This window comes from Nothoprocta perdicaria, unplaced genomic scaffold, assembly GCF_003342845.1.
Source record: "Nothoprocta perdicaria isolate Ctin4 unplaced genomic scaffold, notPer1 scaffold_19, whole genome shotgun sequence".
NCBI classification, from domain to species: domain Eukaryota; kingdom Metazoa; phylum Chordata; class Aves; order Tinamiformes; family Tinamidae; genus Nothoprocta; species Nothoprocta perdicaria.
In genome coordinates, this window is record NW_020455093.1 from 5,767,739 (window position 1) to 5,788,770 (window position 21,032).

Sequence of the window (21,032 nt, forward strand, 5' to 3'; positions counted from 1 at the left end):
GTAAGATATGGATTGAGTAAATGTACAATACATAYAGTGTGCAGAAAGTTTTCTGGATTAACACACTCAGAGGTCAGCTGCACCTGGAGTGATGCATGTGGTTGTGAGGAGAACTGTATATGGCTCTGAGCTTCCTCATCCAGGAAAGACATGGACATGCTTGAGCAAGCCCAGGCCATGCCACCTTCCCTCAGGACCACAGAAAAGCCCCTGGTTGGTTTTACTTAGCTTTGTAGATGCAGTCTCAGAGCTGGAGGAGCAAATGAAGCTAAAGCACTAATAAGCCACAAAWTAAAGAGTAAGCAACAGTAAGAAACAAGAACAATATGAGCTTTAAACAGGATGATAATTAACAGAACAGAGATACTCAAAGCTCTGTGAAATCCTCACAGCTTAGAAATGAACAGCACATGAGGATCTTGGACTAAGTAGCAGTTTATATATCAAAACATTAGAAAGCTTAGGCTCACCCAAAACAGATGATTAGATCTTTAGCAGTTAATGATAAGATTTTTCAAATTTAGATGAGGTTATAGGAATCCTCAAGAAACCAAAAGAAAAGGTGCAAAGGATGCCCATTTTCAGTTCAAACCAATCTGTCAGGATACAGCAGTATATGGGTCCATCAAACCAGCTGGTCAGATTACTCAGTTGTGCTTGATACAACTGAACTTAATTTAGATGACTCCGAGATTTCTTAGACAGATCCCATGGTAAGTGTTTACTAAAATCCTGGCAAATTGAATATTATTACATTTTGAGTAAGCTCTAACCTAGCACTAATAAACACTTTCAGTGGAAAATGTTTGATCAAATTCATACCTCCTAAGAGGCCTTAGGAATATTGCACTTTTTTCCTCAGAACTATTCAGGATGATTTCTGAACCAATTTGSCAATCCAAAGTCACAAAACAGCCACTTTCAATTTAACTACGATATAAGAARTGCAAAAGAATCTTGTATTAACAATGGTTGACACTCTCCATGAGGAATTCATCTCTCAGCGATGAAGGAAATGAAGTGACTATTCACTTAATCCACACTCATTCCCTCTCTAACTTCTTCAAAATATGCACATATGAAAGATTTCAGATAAAATTACAAATCCACAGACTGAAGGGTTTTACTCTATATGCTTTGGCACAGTCAAGCTAGATATGAACAGTCTGAAAATTGGCAATTTTAACTGCAGGTGACTGAATTCTGCTGTACTATTTTCTTTTGTAAACTTGTTGTTAAATGAGCTCTTTTAAACTCAGCACTAGCTGTATAGCTAGCATACCTTCTGAAGTAGCAGACTTTCTGAGAATGAAGTCGAACATATTTTTGACATTCCATGATTTCTTCTCTTCCTGAAATGGAAGTTATCAGGATTTCACTTTTTGTWAAGTCTAGAGAAATCAAATGATTTCAGAACTGTAAGAAGTGATTTATGAGGAATGATTAAAAGAATAAACATATAGAGACACTTTATATATTGTCTAAAAACATTTACAAAAGTATGTTCCAGAGCGTAAATTCTGACTTTTTTGTTCATATTTCCCACTAAATGAGTGAAAATTTCCAACACATTTTTCAGAAAAAGATCTTTTTCCACAGGATAAGAAACAATTGTTTACAGAAATAGTGAAAGATACAGCTGAGTGTGGAATGGATCTATGGAATGCTGTATATAATTAAAAGCTTCAAGTTAGTAAGATAAGCCACAGAAATACTTCAAGGAAATACTGTAAGCACTGTCATGTAAAAATATATAAAACTGCTATGGATAAAACACTATAAAAARTCTCTAGCAAGCAACTGGACTAAGGTCTTTTCTATATACAACTCCATTTATTTATTTCTACATCTGCAAATAAATTCTTCAACTTCATTCATTGCACATATTGTACCATTTGGTAACTTTAGCCTTCTGGCTGTAGCAGAAATTTTTGGCTTTTAGGCAGAGGTTAATGGCAGCTTCTACTCAAGAATGCTGACTCAAGGACAGAATCTAATCTCTTTCCAGGACAGCATTATTAACAAATCACCACCTGCTAAGCATCATTCTAAAAGAGAATATCTAAGATAACTCAGTTCAATTATATAACTGATTAATTTAATCCACAGGTGCACCTACCCTAAATCAGTATGCAAAGATACAATTCCATACTTTTGTTTTGACMTCTGCAAACACTGACCCTTTGAATAACCAGATTGTTCTACTTTCTTGTGCAGAATCTCAGCTTTCATCAACTTTAAATCAGCTAGACAATTAAGATACACATCTTATGAGTATTTATTGAGCCACACATTGTTCTTGCATACAATGTTTTCATATCTAAAAGCGTAATTTAATACAATGAAAAAGAAGCACGTAGGAAAGTGTCTCTACATGAATGAATTGCTGGTTATCATGTTTACGCAAAAAGGTTCAGCACAACTTTAAGTAACTTCTTATTTCATTGCTGTTAATACTACAGGATGTGCAGCTTCAAAAGGTCCCAAAATTTTTTCTAGTATTTTATGTGAAGTCTTTTTTAGCTAGAGGAAAATCGTAGAGATTAAGTAAAATTCTGGGCTCAATATGGATTAGTATCATTTTATATCACTGTAAGTATTGTTGTGGTGTTATACATTTAGACGTATAAAAATTAATAAAAAAGTTGCCTCCTCACAATGGATAATTATCCATTTGTCTTAAGCAATGGCTGAGTTTGTGTAAGAGAATTCCTGCAGAAGACAATCACAGTTGCTAATTTTCTAATACATTTCATATGCTTAAAAAGAAGTGCTTATAGGAAATACCTAAAGAATACATCTTCAGTGTCTACATTTTTTATACAGAAAGCAAGATAAGTCTTTCAAATGCTAACACGTTGTGCAAATATCCAGTACTAACCATTTAACCTAAAATCATTAAAATGTCCACGAAAAAGTAAGGTTAATACCTTACTTACCTTTGCAAAAAAAAGGTTGTTGTTAATAAACTTTAAATAAGACTACATTAATTAGCTGTCTATGAAATACAAATGTATATACTATATGCAATGTGAAGTATTTTCATAGGTACTAAGAAATATTCCATATGGGAAATTAAAATCTCCTGATTTGAGGAAACTAAATAATCAAATGCCAGATGTTTAACTAGAACCTGGTTTGCACATTTCAAAATAAAGTTATGTCAGGTCCTATCATAACACATTCTGCTTGTCTCAAATGAAAAATTATCCTAACATCTTTTTAGCAGAGGATTCCATCCTGCTCTCTAGATGTAGACAGTTATGTACATGCTCAGCAGTAAAAAGCAGAGAATCATCCTCTCTCTCTGCCTACAAAATAAAGGTGCCAAGCAGAGCCAATTTATCTGACTTTTACTTAAAGGTATATAGGAAAAATATATCACTTAAAAGGGATCTAATATCCCTGTTAGTAGTGAAGCTGAGGTCTTAGTCAACTGACCTGTTTTTCTACTGTACCTGAGTCAGGCTTGCTGATTATCTGCCAAACATAAGCCAATATCATACTTTTCTTTTTAATTAGCACTGCAAAGACACTGCAGCTATGAAAAGTGGCCCATATCTGACTACTGCACATAAATTATCAATAGAATCTTTCATTCCTGCCAATATTACCTACATCACATGAAGTAATATTAGAAAATGCATTCCTGAAATCACTCAGTCACAATAAAAATGGAACTAAAGGACATATACTTTCAAAGTCACTTTAGAATACAGCAGTTCTAATAGCTCAAGATTTTAGCTTCTAATTGCTAGAGCTAACTAGGAAATGAGTTTTTGTCCCAAACTAACTGAAATATTTTGAATTTAGTCTGTGTTCTGAATCAAAAAGCTTTGAATCCAAAGTGTCCCAATCCCTGACTGGAAAATAAAGACAACTAATAGAAACTGATTGTCTCCAGTGGAAAACCTTGATTTTTAGTCACATCACATTCCATGATAGTTCAGTTTTTCACACACAGACTTAGATCTAAACCCACCTATTGCTCTGCATGCTACTGCTCACGAATATGACATTGTTTATTACCATGTGCAGTKTTTACAATCATGTTAAAGGCATTTTTTTTCAGACTTCCATACTGTTGCATAGGCTGGAAGTGATGCAAATTGTGAATATGTATCTGTCTACAAATATGGCCTACAATTTGAGAGAAAACTGTGTTCTGTACTCATAAGTTACTATGTATGTGCTCACAATAGACTGGGTTTATTCAGGCAGATAGTAAAGTGTTGCTGCATTTTCTGTTTTACTGCTTTTCAGCTGAATCTAGACTGTTTATACAGAAATCTGTTATTTTTCCCCAAATCTCTAGAAGTGCTTGCTGTTCAAGACACTTCTATTGAGGAAACGTCTTTTTTTAAACAAACCTTTTCTGGAACTTCTTCAGAAGCCAGGGCATCTGTTTCAATCTGTTYCAAAAAATACAGAGCAGTTAATTCAATGAATTTTAACTGCAGTCTTATTAACAGAATTTTCAATATCTCCTTAATTTAGAGAGTCACTGAAAACACATAAATAACATTCAGCTTTCACATATGCAACTCTTCCAATTGCAAATTCAAGTTACACATAYGATTTTAAAGGTATTTAATTATTTCTATATTCTTTGTACTGTTTTTCTTAGAGATACAGAAAAAAGAAAAGCTTTTTTACTGTAACATAACAATGTATGCAGAAGTACTCAAGRGGTATAACACTCTGAATGGATATATCAAGTTTTTTGCCTTTATATTTATCTACGTGGGGTATGTATGTGTCAGTGAGTCTGTGTGCACTCTTTATAATAGGAGCACAGAAGGCCAAATTCTATCTTTGGACTCAACTTGAGATAGGCTACAGCTCAGAATCTGCAGGCATTTGTTGTGCAAGTACCTACATATTTCAATAAATAATCAAGTCCCRTTTTTAAAATGAGATTTGCTTCTGTTTTCATTTCATTAAATATATTAGGAATGGGATTATAAGCATTCTTTTTATCGTAAGTAACAGAAAGACACATGGCTCAGTGAAGGAGACATTTTGACATAGCAGCAATGCTTTCCACATTAATCATTTCCATATTAATCAAAGCTTACATATGAGTTTATTAGCCCTCCTGAACTCAGTGACAAAACTCTACTAATTTCAATGCAATGAGGATTTCTGACAAAGAATTTAGAACACGAATCTTAAAAAATGCATTTTCTCTTACAATAACATTAAAAATGAGTAAATATATAAGCCATGTTCTACAGGACAAGTACCTAATTAAGATAAAAATTAGTATGTTATACCGCACTTTCATTTTTGAYTCCAAAAGGAAAAGGTACTGTTTCCATTTAAACGTTAAGAAAAATAGATTTCAAGCTTCCAGTTAAAAMTGATTCAGTAGTACTGGAATTTCATGAGTTACTACTGTAATAATGACAGGAATCTGATTATTGAATCCTACAGGACTTTCATCATCTTTTAATAATGCAGATGCCTGTCCTGACATAAATGGTTTGGTGAGATTTCAGGCACAATGGAATGATACCAAAAAAAAAAGCTCATTAAAGTCTGCTTTACAGCCTTTAGTCAAAACTGGACCTGGTTTCATGTTCAGAATCAAATGCAAATGCTTTATATTCTACTTTAAAGATCTAGCTTACATTTAAAATATGTACATTTTCACATTAAAAAAGGAGATCTAACCTCATCCACAGTACTGCTGATAGGTGCTGTAATTTCTTCCTCTTGCACAATCTCCGCTGGAATCTACATGAATAAAAATCAAATGAGCTGTTCCTAATTTACAGCTTTTGTATATTACSCAATAAAACTGCCTTATAACAGTTTCATTCTTACTTTTATTATTAACCTTTTATTATTAATTTCATCTAACTTTTGTTTGCTTACTTTTAACTAATATTCACTGATCAAATAAAACATATCAAATATTGATTTAATTCATGAATCAAAATATACACCAAAAAGCATTTACATATATATTAAGTAAAAGAAGGTTTGATTTAAAGACATTATTCGAGTCAAAATTCATTTTACTTCGGGGTAAATATGTACTTCAGCAAGATTTTTGCTTAAGCAAGAGCTGGAGGATTTGGCTCAGAGTAGTGAAATAATGAATTACGCTAATTTCATATTCACAAAGAAATTCAGGACTTATAAATAATTCAACCAAATCAGAATTAATGATAAGTGTTGGAAAGTGAATTAGAACAATGATAGGAATGTCTCAGAATTATAAAACTAAAAGCACTATAACTTTCTACTAAATTGAAAAGGCTAATATTTGTCTTATTACAGGGTTACTGAGAAAACACTTACTTTAAAGAAGCACATCATTAGAATGTAATTTTTGATCTTGTTAAATATTACAGGAATCTTGTTAAATATTACAGGAATTTAAACAAGCATTGAAGGTTTTTTTTAGTATTTTAACAACATAAATTGTCCTTTCCTGATAGTCTCCAATCGGTTTGCGTTATTTTCAGCATGCCATCACAGTGACATCACTAGCACTAGCAGAGGAAAATAAGCAGAAGTCTTTGGCCCATTGTCCAAATGCTTGGTTTGCTTTTCAATGATTTTGAAGTATAAAGTAACACATAAAGAWGTATAATACAAAAATAGTTTATTTTGCAAAGACAAATGTAGACATGCTGGATTTTATCAAAAGGGATTATATGGGGATTATACGGGATTCATGGAAAATGAGGTAAAAGGAGTAAAGGGCAGAAAAGAGAAAATTAACTAACAGTTTTGCTAGAGAGGAATGTTGCAATACGTACACAGTACTACGGGTATCCTATTAGATGAGCAAAATAAATATGTGGAAAACACTCAACTAAATGCATTCCAAGGACAGTATCATTTAAAATGAAGATATAAAATTCTAGTAATGCAAAACAGTTCTCTGGAAGATTGATCTTTTGCATATTGATTCTTCAAGCAAAGAAAAATATTGATACAGCCCCCCAAGCTGTTTATCTTTTAACAGAGAAAAATGAACATCATAATTAGGTTTGACAAGTATATTCCAAAAATGAATGCGTTTTTGCATAAATATTCATTGTGCCCTCTTACACACACCCAACATTCTTTACTTCATAGCTCACTTGTTTTTATCTTTTTCTCTTTGTGTACCGTTTTTGTTCCCAGCATCAAATTTTCTTATTATTTCCACTTCTCTTTCCTCTAGGTCTTCATCACTTCTGTTCCTTGTATTTTCTGTATCTATTTATCCCATGACTTCTTGAACTATTTATTCTTATCTTCCCTTCTTTCTCATCCCCTCCCATCTTTTGTGCTCCCACTCTGCTTTCTGGTGGTTCAATCGTGTGCTCCTCAGCTGTACCATCAAGGGCAGCTTGCAGCTCTCCAGCCTTACAGCCATGTAGGCAGCTATTTCTGTCGTGAAGACAGTGTGCAAGGGAAACTCTAGATCTTACTCAACGGACTGTCAAATGTAAAAAGTAATCAGAACGAAGGCAGTTTCATATACACAAAAGAATAGAGTACGAAGCTCAACAGCTATAAAAATATAATAAAATGGTGCTGCAGTTAGCTGTATCAATACTAGAAAACTATCTTGCAGATGCTGTCGTGTTTTTTCCATTTGTGATTTGCACTTTATGGAGAAATGGTATTTTAATACCGAAACATGTATGAATTTTCTACTAAGACACTGCACGCCGATGCTGCTCCCTGGGCAATATCTGTTCTATGAATAAACAGATGCTTTTCCTGTGCTATCAATCTGGAACTTTAAATTCACTTTCAAAATTAAAAAAAAAATAAATATTGTAGGGTGAGAAGCAGTTTGACTTGACAAAATTGAGTGAGAGATTTCGGAATGGGTGATAGGTCGCCCTTTCTAAAACTGAAAGAGATAAGCATATTTCATTGGATGCATTTGCAAAAAGGAGAAATAAAATCTATCTTTTAATTTGATCTCTTMCAAAATATTGCTAAAATAAAATATTACAGGATCCTGACTAGTACTTTCTTCAAAATGTATTTGTTTATTATTATTTTTAACAAGGAACTAGACATGTTCTTGTTCTAGTATTGTTTCTAATTAGCCTGGACAGATTAGAATCATTTCATCTTTTAGTCTGACAGTTTAAGTGTCTACRGAAAATGTATATGTAAACATTCAGCACAGAAGCACAGAAGCATTACTTGTTTAAAGCAAAGGCACAAGAAAACTCAGATGTTCTCCTGCCCTTACCTTGGAGCAGCATTCTGGTTTGCACCATTCGGTTGTTTCTCTGTCATGACATCACCAAGGTTTTGAAACAAACAAAACSTTTTAAGAGCTCATGGATGAAAGCTCAAGTTTTGGGATGAGTATTTTGACATGGGAGAAATCGGGAATGAAGTAACAAACCCCTCTGGCAAAGGGGTTTGTTATATCTTTGTCTTGTATATCAAGAACAAACTTCCTAAACCTTTTAATTAATCTTTTTTTTCTCCTAAACCTTTTAATTAATCTTTTTATTTCTTGAAGTTGTGAAGTTTTTGTAGAACATTTAATTTATTTTTCTTATGTTCTGGCAAAACAGCTTTAAAGACAAAAAGCTTTTCCATTTTTGAACATTCTTATTTCAAGAAAAAGGAGCAATCAGCCCCGTCCTGAGGGTTCTCGCCAACTCATGGTCACATAACAGAATTTGCCTTAATTCTACCTGGTCAATAGGCACTTCCACTTTCACATTTTTGTCATCCTGCACTTCTTCTGCTCCTTGAACTTCTTCTCTTGGTTTGTCTACACTAAAGATACTTGGTGCTGAAATGTAGTAAAAAAAAATACTTTGAAATTCCAAATATATGCTTGGACATTCTCTTAACAATTGCATGCTGATCAAATCCTTAATAAAATTCTGCCAATTCCTTTACACTGAACTTTCTATTTTACAATAAAAAATACCACTTGAAAATGCCATATAATAAAGTAGACGGGTTTAATGTGTGAAATTCAGAATTTGGGCACTACTTATAAGCTCACAGGGAAGGCAGGACCCTTCCCCTTGCACAGTGCAACATGCTAAAAATAAGGGGGAAATGGAAGAAACACGTTAAGAAAAACAGAAATTTTGGAAGATTAAGAAAACAAAATTGTTATTAAATATATTTATGCACCAACAAATGTATGTTCTTTGCTTTCTAATAATATTAAACACTCGTGGAATTTTGTTTTGACACATGCTGTGAATACTAAGTATATTTCTTGCATTAAATCTTGGTTTAATGTACAGCTACATAATGTACATTTACTAGGTATATTTCTTGCATTAAGGAACATATACATCTCATTTTATATTTTATATATATTTATATATATTTCAGGTATTTATAAATAGAAATCCATCAATGCAGCACACAGAAAGATGATTTTTAGATTAAATTGACTATGTTATCCCTACATCTAGTTATTACTTTTAGATAGACATGTTCAACAAACTGCAGCTGACATTGTCCTAGAAAGAATTCCCAGTTCTCCCCTGCTCATTCTGCCATCTTAATTATTCAGGCATTTGTGCAAGCTGGGGAGCAGATCTAACAGGAAAGACTGAATGAGATTAATTCCATAACACTTAAGCATCTCAGAACTGATCCATTTTTCCTTAAATCATCGCCTATTTATTATTCCGTGTTACCTTTAGCAAGTACTGGATCTAAAGTTCTTTCAGGACCTGCCTTCTTGCTTTTGTCATCAAAATCTGTGCTTGCTTTTTCATCTTTCATTTTTGCACTTTCAGTAGCTGTTGGAGGTCTACTGGAGGATTTTCTGGCCCTTGGCCTCTCTGACTAGCAAAATGTAAATAGAGAATATCAAAACGGACACTAAGCATTTTTTGATATAGTGATAACCAAGAAAATCTCTTTGATTCTCTATACAAAACATCTTGAAGTGATCTTAACCGTTCCTATAATTTCCAAAGACAAGTCATTAATTCCTCATCATCAGTCCTCCCACAGATTATGTACTGTTAACTTTGTAGTTCTCCATATTATTCAGTTGCTAAAGATCTCTTTAAGGCAACATCATTGTCASTATGATCCCAATATCTCATTTTGTCCATTCCTTCCTCATCAGCAGAGAGTTATTAATCTGGGTTCTAACCCACTTCTTGAACTATTTCCAGCCTTTGCCTAATACCTCTTCTGTATTTACGATGCAAATATTTTGGAATCCTTAAATCTTCGTTTTACTGTGACTGGACTTTGATTGATTCCCCATTAGGAACAGTTGTAGTTACAGTTACATAAGACCAGGACATAGATGTTATTTCTCAGTGYATTACAAGTAGCCAAAGTTTGTGTCACATCACTGCAGTGTTATTTCTAGCATTATGACTAATGCACCTGGAACTTTCATACACACTGTATATGCCATATTACTAGCAGAAAAKAAGATAGCAAATAATGAAGAAATGGTCAACTGGGCAATATAAAAGCTGTTCAGTATTAAAAAAAAACCCTCAAGGTATATATTAACCAAAAGTTTTGGTGTTTGACAGCCTTTAAAATGTATGCAGTGCTTTTTCAAATGCCAGAAATGGCTAATATTAATAATAGACTTGAAAGTGGGTCTGTTACCAAGGGAAGATGCTGGGAAGATATAGCTATCTTAAAAACAACTGAAGAGAGATGGAAGCTGTTGAGATTCAACAATTATGATTTTGCTTCACTTTCCAACTCTATAATAGTATAAAAGAGTGGCTTTTGAAACAACTGGACAGATGGATTTATAATTAAAAAGCTTATGATTTCCATATGGTAAACTTTATAAAAATTACTTTGGGAATAGAGGACTGTTTATTATCTGCTGCGAATGGGGAATTGGATGCAGGATTTTAAAAAGCATTTTGGATAGATACCAGCCCAATACTTCTCATGCACAACATTTTTGCTTATATCAGTAATATGACTTGGATAAACAAGAATACAGGGGATAGTTTTGTTTTATGATTATCTTTGGACATTTCCTGACTTCAAAGTRTATTGAACATTGAGAGATTGATTCTTTTAATCTTATTCAGTGCTTTTATCTGCAATCCAAACAATGATTTAACCTCTTACAAAATAAGTTTGTAGGAAGTACAAAGATTACTTGACTAGCAATTATAAGGAGGGCAAGGTATTGTTACAGAATAATTGCAGTTAAATGTCAGCAGTTATGTTTTAATATATCTGAATATGATGAAATGTATCTCTGGACAAGGATTTTTGTCTAAAAATAGGGACATTCTTGATTTGAAAGATGAACTGTAAGGACAAGTTACTATAGTTGGCCACCTCATTATGAACTCTCAGTGCAGAAGATGCAATGTGATAAAGTATGAAAGTTATGCTTCTACATACAGCATTTGTGAGTCATGACTAGCATTCTCTGTCCAGTTCTGGCATGTCAAGGAAACACCGAAGTTCAGAGAACTTAAAATGATCCAGGGATTGGAAAACAGTCTTTATTTAAGTGTCTACTCACAGATATTAATCCATTGAGCTTATAACTGTTGAGTTCCACTTATACTTACCTGTCTTACAGGCAACACACGCTTAAGATTAGCTATTTATTCAAAATTTATTCATTTATTAATTTATCCCTTCGATTTTTAACCAAGAGAATGCTGAAGAGATAAACGCAGTCTTGAAATAATGAAATTTTCTAGTGATGAGCATAGCTAAATACTAGAATAGCTTCTTAGCAGCAATGCTGCACTGTCTATTGCTTGGAGTTAAAAGACAGTGAAAACTCTTTCTAAAAGAGTTGTTTGATTTTCTTTCTACGAAAAATCCACCACATGTACAGTATGGATCAAATTGGATGACCAAAGGTTCCCAAATACTGGGCTAAAGGACTGGAAAGACACAGACACTAAACATATCACATTCTCCAAGCAAGTTCAAGCATAACAAAATCTTTCCCAACAGATAGCTGTGAGAATCTGACTCATACAAATGTCTAGGGACTATATCTCACAAATTCATTTGCATTTTGTCCCAGGAACAAAGTTCCTTACAACAAAAAGAAAGTAATTTCCTTCGAAGAGTTAATCTAAATGTTTCATAATGAAGATCACTAAGATCACTACTTTCTGGGTATTTACATTCTGATTACGAAGAACTGACGCACTTCTTTGAATCTTTCATATAATAATTCCTAATATCACTAGACTATTAATAATTAGAAATGCCTCATTATTATGAAGCATTTGTAGCATTGTAGGTAGCTTGCAGATATTTAATTAGATGATCTCTTTATTTATTATTTGTATCTTGATAATTTCAGCTGGTTAATCAACAGATACACAGATGTGATGTGTTCCACAGTCTAACTCATAGGCAGAAACAGCTCTATGCATATTTGCAACTGAAGTCAAAAAGAAAAGTTTTATTTTTCTTTTCTTTTTGCAATTTACACTATGATGTGTGGATTTTAGTTCAAATAAAACCTTTTTCTATCTTTTAAAAGTGAATGTTAAACTACATACTGTTCTTGTACAATTCAGAGAAAAAGTAAATTCCACATGAGGTTAACAAGCAGAGYAAAGACTTAGAACTTGAGGATAAGGATCAATGTAAAAATAACATTAAAAGAACACTTAAGGGAGATACTTTCTGCTCAAAAAATTACACAATTCTCTTCACGACTATTTAMATTCAATTTACATAAAATGCAAATATTTCAATCAACACAATCTGATTTACAGTCTAAATGACAATAGGTCTATCATCTTGTCAGTTCTTGCTGTAACGTTACAATAACTCACAATATATCTATCAAAAAATATTACCAAGATATACCATAGAAACATATTTAAAATGGATATTAAAAAGTTGTATTTTAACTTACTCTTGCCTTTTTCTTTTTACATCTTCTTGAAGGTACTCGTGATTCACCATATAAACTAAAAGGCAAAAAATGTGTTAAAAATTGWTAATTTTAAATGAAAAGTATTACACTGAATTTCCATTCTTTTCTTCTTATTATCTTCTCATTAATTTAATAATGCTGCTAAGCCTTCCTTCCAGCCACTGAGCAGTTTCAGTATGGAGGAAATATTTAAACTATAGCAAGAGACTACATCTAAATGTAGTACTTTTACATTAAATATTTAGTACTTTAGGTATTGATCCCTACAAAGGCAATGTACTACTTAAGTAACTACTAAGTGATTGGTTTACAAAGTCAAGAAAGGGATACATCAATTGTACCAGAAAGGTGTTGGGTAGGTAGGACAGTCACCCCGAAAGCAGGAAGTCTTTACTAACTCTTATTAAAGAAAGAGAAAGCCCTAGAGCTCACATTTCCTGACTTCCTCAAAATCAAAGCAAAACAAGATTATGTTAAAGATCGTCCATTTATCAGTCTAAAATTTCTAATATTTTTATATAAATAAAATACAAGTTTTCTGCAAGATAAAATAATGAATTTTGATATTCATTGTGAATCCAAAKCGCAACCAATTACAATTTGAATTTTGGCTAAACATTATAAAGTTAATATAGTTATAAACTCTTTATGAGATTATTATTATAACGTCTCTCCATGAATTAAAGCAGCTAACAAACTTAGTGACTTATTATTTGGAAGATGAATTATTTGCCACATGACCAGGTACCAGGTCAACAAAAGGATTTTGGAAAATCAAACTTGATTTTGCAAAGACAAGTTACATGCAAAAGTAGCAAGAATTACTCCTTGCAAATGGAAAGTTTAGCAGGCTGAGCAAAACAGTTGAACATATCAAATTAAATCAATATCAATTAAATTAATATCAAATTAAAAATGCAATCAAGCTTTGGAGGTAAAACATATGCCAGGCACAAAGAACAGAACTGCTTTCAATAACTGTGAAAGCAAATATTATGCCAAAGCCTTATACAGAAGGAATGCATCACACAAGAAGCAAAAATAACACTTTTGCAGAAGTGTGTTGCTCTGCAAAATAAAAAATTGACTGATAAAAGTCAAATAGAAAATTCCGCAAATTGTGGAGGACTGCTTTAGATTTAATGATATCAAGGAGCTTTTAAGAAAGTGCCTAAAAGTGACCTCAAGTAATTACAAGATCAACTGCATACAACCAATGCACTTTGATGGCTGAATTCTTCAGTTTGGCAATACTATTATAAAAAAAATTGATTCACCAAAAAAAAAAAGAAATGAGGAATCTGAAAGAACAAAGAAAATATTGCTAAAACTGAAATATCATTTTGTCACAAGGACAAAAGGGCAGAAGCATTTCTGTGAAGATATTTAGGCTGGAAATGAGGTTTTTAACCATTCATTGGGTTAATGAAAATAAGGAAGGGGTCCTATACAGTTTCATATGAGGGTAGAGAACTGGTAACACTTGTCACAGCCTCCGTGTGAATGTCTTTCCACTTGCCTGAATGTCCATTCACAGAATTACAGAATCCTTAAGGTTGGAAGGGACCTCAGAGATCATCTAATCCAGCTCCCCAGCACACGCAGGGWCACCYAGARCACGGGGCACAGGGTGGCATCCAGGCAGGTTTGGAAGATCTCCAGAGAAGGAGACTCCACMACCTCCCTGGGCAGCCTGTTCCAGGGCTCTGKCACCCACACTGTTAAGAAWTTTTTCCTTAGGTTCCTGTGGAACTTTTGGTGCTTCAGTTTGTGGCCATTTCCCCTAGTCCTATCAGTGGTCCCCACTGAAAAGRGCCCAGTCCCATCCCCCTCATTCCCTCCAGAAAGTTTCCCTATATCACAGAGGACAGGAAATGACTCCTGCAAACTMTGCATATGGACCCTGTTCAATTTTATTGATATCACAGATGCTTAGAGAATTAAATACTTACAGACACAGATATTTAAGTAAAGTCTTTGGTTAATAAAACTTTTTTAATAATAGATGTGAACAGTTAGTGCACTTAGTATTCCTTCCAACTGTGTTTTCATAATAGTATTTCTTTTAGAAAAGACATTTCATGAATGAAGAATTTCATATGTTTAGGTAGTCAGAAAGTACATTTTGGAAGTACTGGTCTGAGCCACTAAAGTAATCACAGYTCCTTTTGAAGAAAGCCCAGATGGACTATACTCATGTGTCCCCTCATTTAGCAAGTGTCCAGTGGTTCATAAATTTGGGGATAAATTTGTTTGGGAAAACAAATGATTTGCTCAATAAATATATTTGCTCAATATATAAGAAATTACATTTGTTTTTTTACAGAAAGCAASCACAGAAAACTGAAACATTATAGTGCTCAGTACGGGAATTCGCAGATATTAAGGTGAGTTTCATTAAACTAGGATATATCTAGTCGTCTTTGTTCACATTATCCCACTAAGAGAAATATATGACTGAAAATAAGTTTAGTACAGGTAGGACAAGTGGGTGTTTTGGCAGAGGTCATTTACTTCCCAGTGGCTTCCCCTACTAAGAGATGCCTCTGCCCAAAGAGTTTTATAATGATTTCCAAATTTCCGATTTCAGTGGAAGTAACATTTATGTCATGATAGACAGAAATATTTTATCATCTACTGAATAAAACCCAAGTATTTTCATTAAAAATTTTTAAATTATTATCCTTGTATCATGCTAGACATTTATTTCAAAAAAAATCTATAAACATTTGTTTTTCACAATTCAAAAGACTAGGGCAGAATACACCAGCTTATCTTCTTGATAAACAGATTAAATCTGTAACTTTATACTCTGTGATGCATGACAATTTAATTCCAGACAATTCAAGATGATAATCACTTTACCAAGCACACTGAATGTAGGCTAAATTTAACACGACTACTACTCAATTGCAGTATTTATATAAAAATGGAATGCTCCAGGAATAGCTAATAGAATTTTTAAAACAGTAGAAAATCAGCCAGTATCTAAATATCATCACTACAGCCTGAAAGTTCAGTTTCCTAGTGTTCCAGTGTTGAACACATGAATAGGGACACTCTTCAGCTTAGCAGTACTGAATTAACTATTATTTAGACCAGAATCATTTATATAATATAGTACATAATAGAATGTTTTTATTATTACTATTGTTACTGTTGTTGTTGTTGTTGTTGTTGTTGTTGTTGTTGTTGTTGTTATTATTATTATTATTATTATTATTATTTTAATTTGCTGAAGCTGTCACCTAACTGATTTCACCACCTGTAGAAACATATTCAAGATTGCAGAATCTCCCCAGGAGGACACAACCAGGGCCTCTTCAGCTAATAAAACAGTATAATGCTCATATGCCCAATGTCACAACCCAATGACTTAATCCTTTTATGAGCTCTAATATTCCAGCACAATTCAGTAATCTTAAAGGAAAACTGAACAGTAAACTGATACATTCCAAAAACAGAACAACATATGGTAAGACGACAAAATCTCAAATAACTGACAAGAAATAAACTATTATCAAATAAGACAGCAAATGCAAAATCTCAAAAAAAAGCATGCTGACAACCAGAAATATCCTAAATAAGTGAAAACAATATATGAGCATTAGAACTGACAAAGCAATTAAATGTGCTATTAATCTACCTGGCAAGTCTCCGGGGTGGCTGCTTTAGTATGTACCTGAACACATAAATTCTGTAACACTGACAGACTTGTGATGTCTGTGACAAAAACAAGTGAATTGCAACTACAGAGTATAAAATGTGTTATATAAATATACATAGGATATAGAATATAAATATGTTCTGTCATTTTTATTGGATCTTTGCTTATTTTTTTCAGTTTATAACACATATATTAAAAAAAGAAATCACTCCCCTATTCACAACTGAGAAGAAGTCTGTCAGAAACATAATGACTGAAACATTATTTTCCTGGATCTAACCTGCATGAAATCTTTCAGGCTCATTAGCTAATTTAAATGAGTAATCAGAAGTCATGGGTTGTCAGTTAATTAGCCATTGACAATAATAATTGGGGAACTATGTATCAAACTTAAAAGGAAGATTCAARAATAAGAGAGGTTAAAAGTCAAAGCTGAAATACTTTTTATGTAAGAGTTTACATGCCTTGTTTTGTGGCAGAGGCCAGTATTTGCCTTTGATCATTTCACATGCCTCAGTTATGATCCAAACTGTACTAGACTTCTTTTGCAGTCAACACAGAGAATATGGACAGCTCCAGAAGGGCAAAATTCATTCCACACATTTACATATTCTCCACTGAATTTTAGTTGAGCTGAGAAAGYTCCTAATAAATGAGCTAGCGATAACTGCCTAAAAGTAGTTAGGCACAAATCTGGATTTGTGTTTTCAGCATTTTGCAGGACGGAAGTATTTGACATGGGACTGAACCACCGAAAAACTTACCAGCGAACCTCTGAAGGGACTCGAGAGGAACACCAGTATGGTAATGGTTTGAATTTTTCTCTGCCCACTGCAACATAAAAATGATTATCTTCTAAGCCATCTGAGCTCTCCACAGCATGACCATCCAACGTGTACAGCCTGTTATCAAAAGAAATAGAAACTGTAAATCAGTCATTCAACCACATTCAAACTGTATATGCTTATTAGTTAGGACTCAATCCAGAATATTTTGGAAGTCCTGTAGCAGTTCCCATATGTATTAGCTCCCATTCCGCCACACACGTAAGACATGTAAAGACTCCTAGAAGAAGCTTACCTCAGGCRTATCAGTCCATATTTCCCAGCAATGACTGAAACTGAAATTTCCAACACACGTATCTAAAATCCAAGGCAAATAAACTGATAATATGTGATGGAGATTCTTCTCCTGAGACAAGGTGAGATCTGCCTCCTCTTTTATATAGAATATAATAGGGGTACTTATCACTTAAACATTATGTACCATGACATAGGGAAGAATTCCAAAACATTTTCCAAATCTTTCACATCTCAAAAATGTGCATATGAGACTTCACATTGGTTGAGCAGTTCAGACCATAGGATGACCAGGCAGGCAGTACCTCATAGCAGAAATGTAGTTCTGATTGGATATATGTCTCAAAGGTAACTTTTTACAAATGTAAATCAGGAACTATAACCTCTGGAAGAAGGCCAAGATCATAACCAGAATAGAAACTTACATCAATATCCTACTTGGTAGGTGTGAAGCCACATTTAACATCYACACACATGCATAAAAAGTAGCCTAGATGTAAAGAAGCATGAATTCCAGAACTGCCAGACACGGACATACAATTGTCTAAGGACAGACATATTCAGGGCCTGAGATATTTCTCTCACATCTCTAAGGGAAGATCTTCCACAGCTTGTTGCATTTCTCTGAGCATTCCTGCCACCACGAGCAACCTCAAGGACAGGTATGAAACTAAGAAAACACACCCTGACAGAAGGAGATGGTACTTGCCACCCACTGTTTTAGGAAGAAAGGGTCACTCTAAAATAGCTAGGCCATTTGCTAATGCTATCCAAAATACAGAAGGCAAGCAGACAATATCAGTGAAAGGTAGATAATGCTAAAAAAAGTCCTGAGAGGGTCAAATGCAGACTCAAACGYACTGCTATTTAATGCATCCTGCTAACCAACAGCAGGGAACAGTGGTGTACATGCAAAAATTAGGCAGCCAGACAAGTTCCAAGAAGATCTCATGTTTCTAGCTGAGAAATCACTAGAGAAAAAGAATCCAATGTGGAAAGGAAGATATTAACAGAAAGTCTCTGAATCTTTCTAACATCTCTGATTCTTCCTAAAGCACTTGCTAAGCCTGCACATTCCACCCTGAAACAGGAAAAAACACCAAGGACATCAAAAGACCTAGCAAAGAGACCTTGTTCCAAAATGTAATGGGAATGGCAGAGAAAAAAGCATTGTCTTCAGAGTCAGCCTGATAGGACTGAGCCCTCTCCCCTTCTTTCCCAGGATAGGAGTGTGTTCCTCCTTCCAACACGATTCCGACAGAAAGGGCACGATATACCAGAGGATCTCAAGCAGCTGTCAATACCTGTAAGTATCTCAACTCAGAAGTTTGTACGCTGGCAGCAATAAGAAACTGTCCTGATAAGATTAAATGATGTTGAAATACGTCTGAGTGGCAAAGAAATAAACTCAGAACAGTCTTACACAGCAGGAAACCCAGSAAAGTGGCTTGATGGAGCCAATGGACTGAGGAGAATTGAAAGAGAAGCATTTGCCATGCCTGTTTTACAGTAGTATGAACCGCAGTACAAGGAAGAAGGCTTGGGGCAACTGCATTCTCCACTGCACTGTGGATAYAGGCACAGTATATAGGCAAACCATGGCAAGAAAAATGAGTGTACTAGATTTTATAGAACCACTGAGTCACAGAATGGTTGAGGTTGGAAGGGACCCCTACGTATGATCTAGTCCAAACCCCCCTGCTCCAGCAGGCACACCCAGAGCACRGGGCACAGGGCGGCATCCAGGCGGGTCGTGAAGATCTCCAGAGAAKGAGACTCCACAACCTCCCTGGGCAGCCTGTTCCAGGGCTCTGTCACCCTCACAATTTGTCAGTATCTTAGAGGAAATGTCAGATGACTGAGGCAAGACATTCTGAAGTAGCACATGGGCTTCTCCACAAACTCAGTATGAGACATGGAAAAAAATCTTTGTGACCCAGGTATCATATTGAGGATAAAAGACAGGTGATGAGGTGTGCATTCTTCTTTTTTTACACAACACATCACATACAGAGAAAAGAGAGAAGGAATGCATCCCCAGAGCGAATAACGAGGCTAGCAACTCCAGCACTTGCTCATATATGCGCTCTCTCAAAAGAGAAATAAATGTTATGAGGTAAACAGGAGATAATTTAGTACAAACATCAGCAATTTTTCAATGTTACACAAAACTATGATTCATAAAAAAAAAAAAAAAAAAANAAAAAAAAAAAAAAAAAAAAAAGAGCACAATGACGTACTTATAAAATTCAGGTTCCAAACCAAAACGTTAATTAACAAGTCTACTTAGTCTGTAAAGCCTGGAACAGCAGGTTCTATGAGAGGGAAGACAGTGAGACAGACATATCTGTAGAATAATACACCCCGAAGTTCCAAAATGATTTCTACAAAGAAGCAATATTCTCTGTGGAATGTAATGTATCCACGAGCTGTAAATGTGTGGTTTAGTAGTTTGCAGTCCTGWGTTCTTTAAATATTATTACAGATATGGAAACAGAAAAATTAACCAGTTCTAAATAAGTTAAGGTCCCGAGAGATGTACGGGCAAATAATGTAACAAAGAAAACAGTTCAGTTAAATTCCCTTTTCAGTTGTAGCTTTCAAGAACAATTCTGCCATCAGGTAAATATTTTCACATACAGATAGATCTCAGCAGAACAGTTGTTTAGAAAGACGGCTGCTTCAGAAAGAATCTCTAAGCCATTGTGAGGTTAAGATAAATAAGATGGACATAATAACACTTGAAAGATTTTCACACCTTGAAATTTCCCCTGAGAGGACTCTCTGAAATGTAAGGATTCTGAGCCTTACAATTAGAGGAAAGATCACATAAAGAAAAGCCATTTTTTATGCTTAAATGGAAGATTCTAAGCACAAAAGATAAACAATTTCATTTATGTCCTGAGAAATCAAGAGCTTTATCTGAAAAGGTAAAAGTCTTTCATGTTGTTTAATTTCTCAAGTGATATACTGCCAGCCCAGTCGTGAGCATCTTACTCATAATTTTTTTGAATATGATCAAAAATAAATAATCACTGATAGAAAGAGCTGAGAAGAAATCTCTCTGAACGTGCATCATAGTTTTAAAGTTTAAATGCTGTTTCACAGCTTAAGTTGCATTTAATCTTGTCTTTACTACATTAACACTTGCCCATTTAATCTTACTGACATATATCTGTGTAGCTATAAGTACCCTTTCTAYGATTTCTATAATCTTGTAATTAACTCCTGCAGTATACCAGGGTGTTCATTTCTCAAAGTTAAACATAGCAGACACCAATGCTCTGGAAATACCAGAACAATTGCTACTACACAACAGCAAGATATATCAGGTTATGTCTTCATGTTTGTGATTATATGACTGCTTATTAATTGCATTCGTGGTTCCAGTTGGCTGGAAACACAGACTGAGTTAATGTAT

At 34.3% G+C, this 21,032-nt stretch overlaps 1 protein-coding gene across 1 annotated transcript in view; it reads right to left on the reverse strand.

The window, feature by feature from the left end:
• The window catches only part of DCDC2C (doublecortin domain containing 2C), a 36,885-nt gene that overhangs the window by 3,238 nt on the left and 12,615 nt on the right, over window positions 1-21,032 (reverse strand). The window contains exons 5-11 of the mRNA XM_026037065.1: window positions 17,297-17,434; window positions 12,845-12,899; window positions 9,645-9,795; window positions 8,673-8,773; window positions 5,677-5,739; window positions 4,371-4,412; window positions 1,283-1,352 (exon numbers count right to left, since the gene is read on the reverse strand). Coding sequence (XP_025892850.1) covers window positions 1,283-1,352; window positions 4,371-4,412; window positions 5,677-5,739; window positions 8,673-8,773; window positions 9,645-9,795; window positions 12,845-12,899; window positions 17,297-17,434 — 620 coding nt within the window. The remainder of the gene's footprint in view (window positions 1-1,282; window positions 1,353-4,370; window positions 4,413-5,676; window positions 5,740-8,672; window positions 8,774-9,644; window positions 9,796-12,844; window positions 12,900-17,296; window positions 17,435-21,032) is intronic.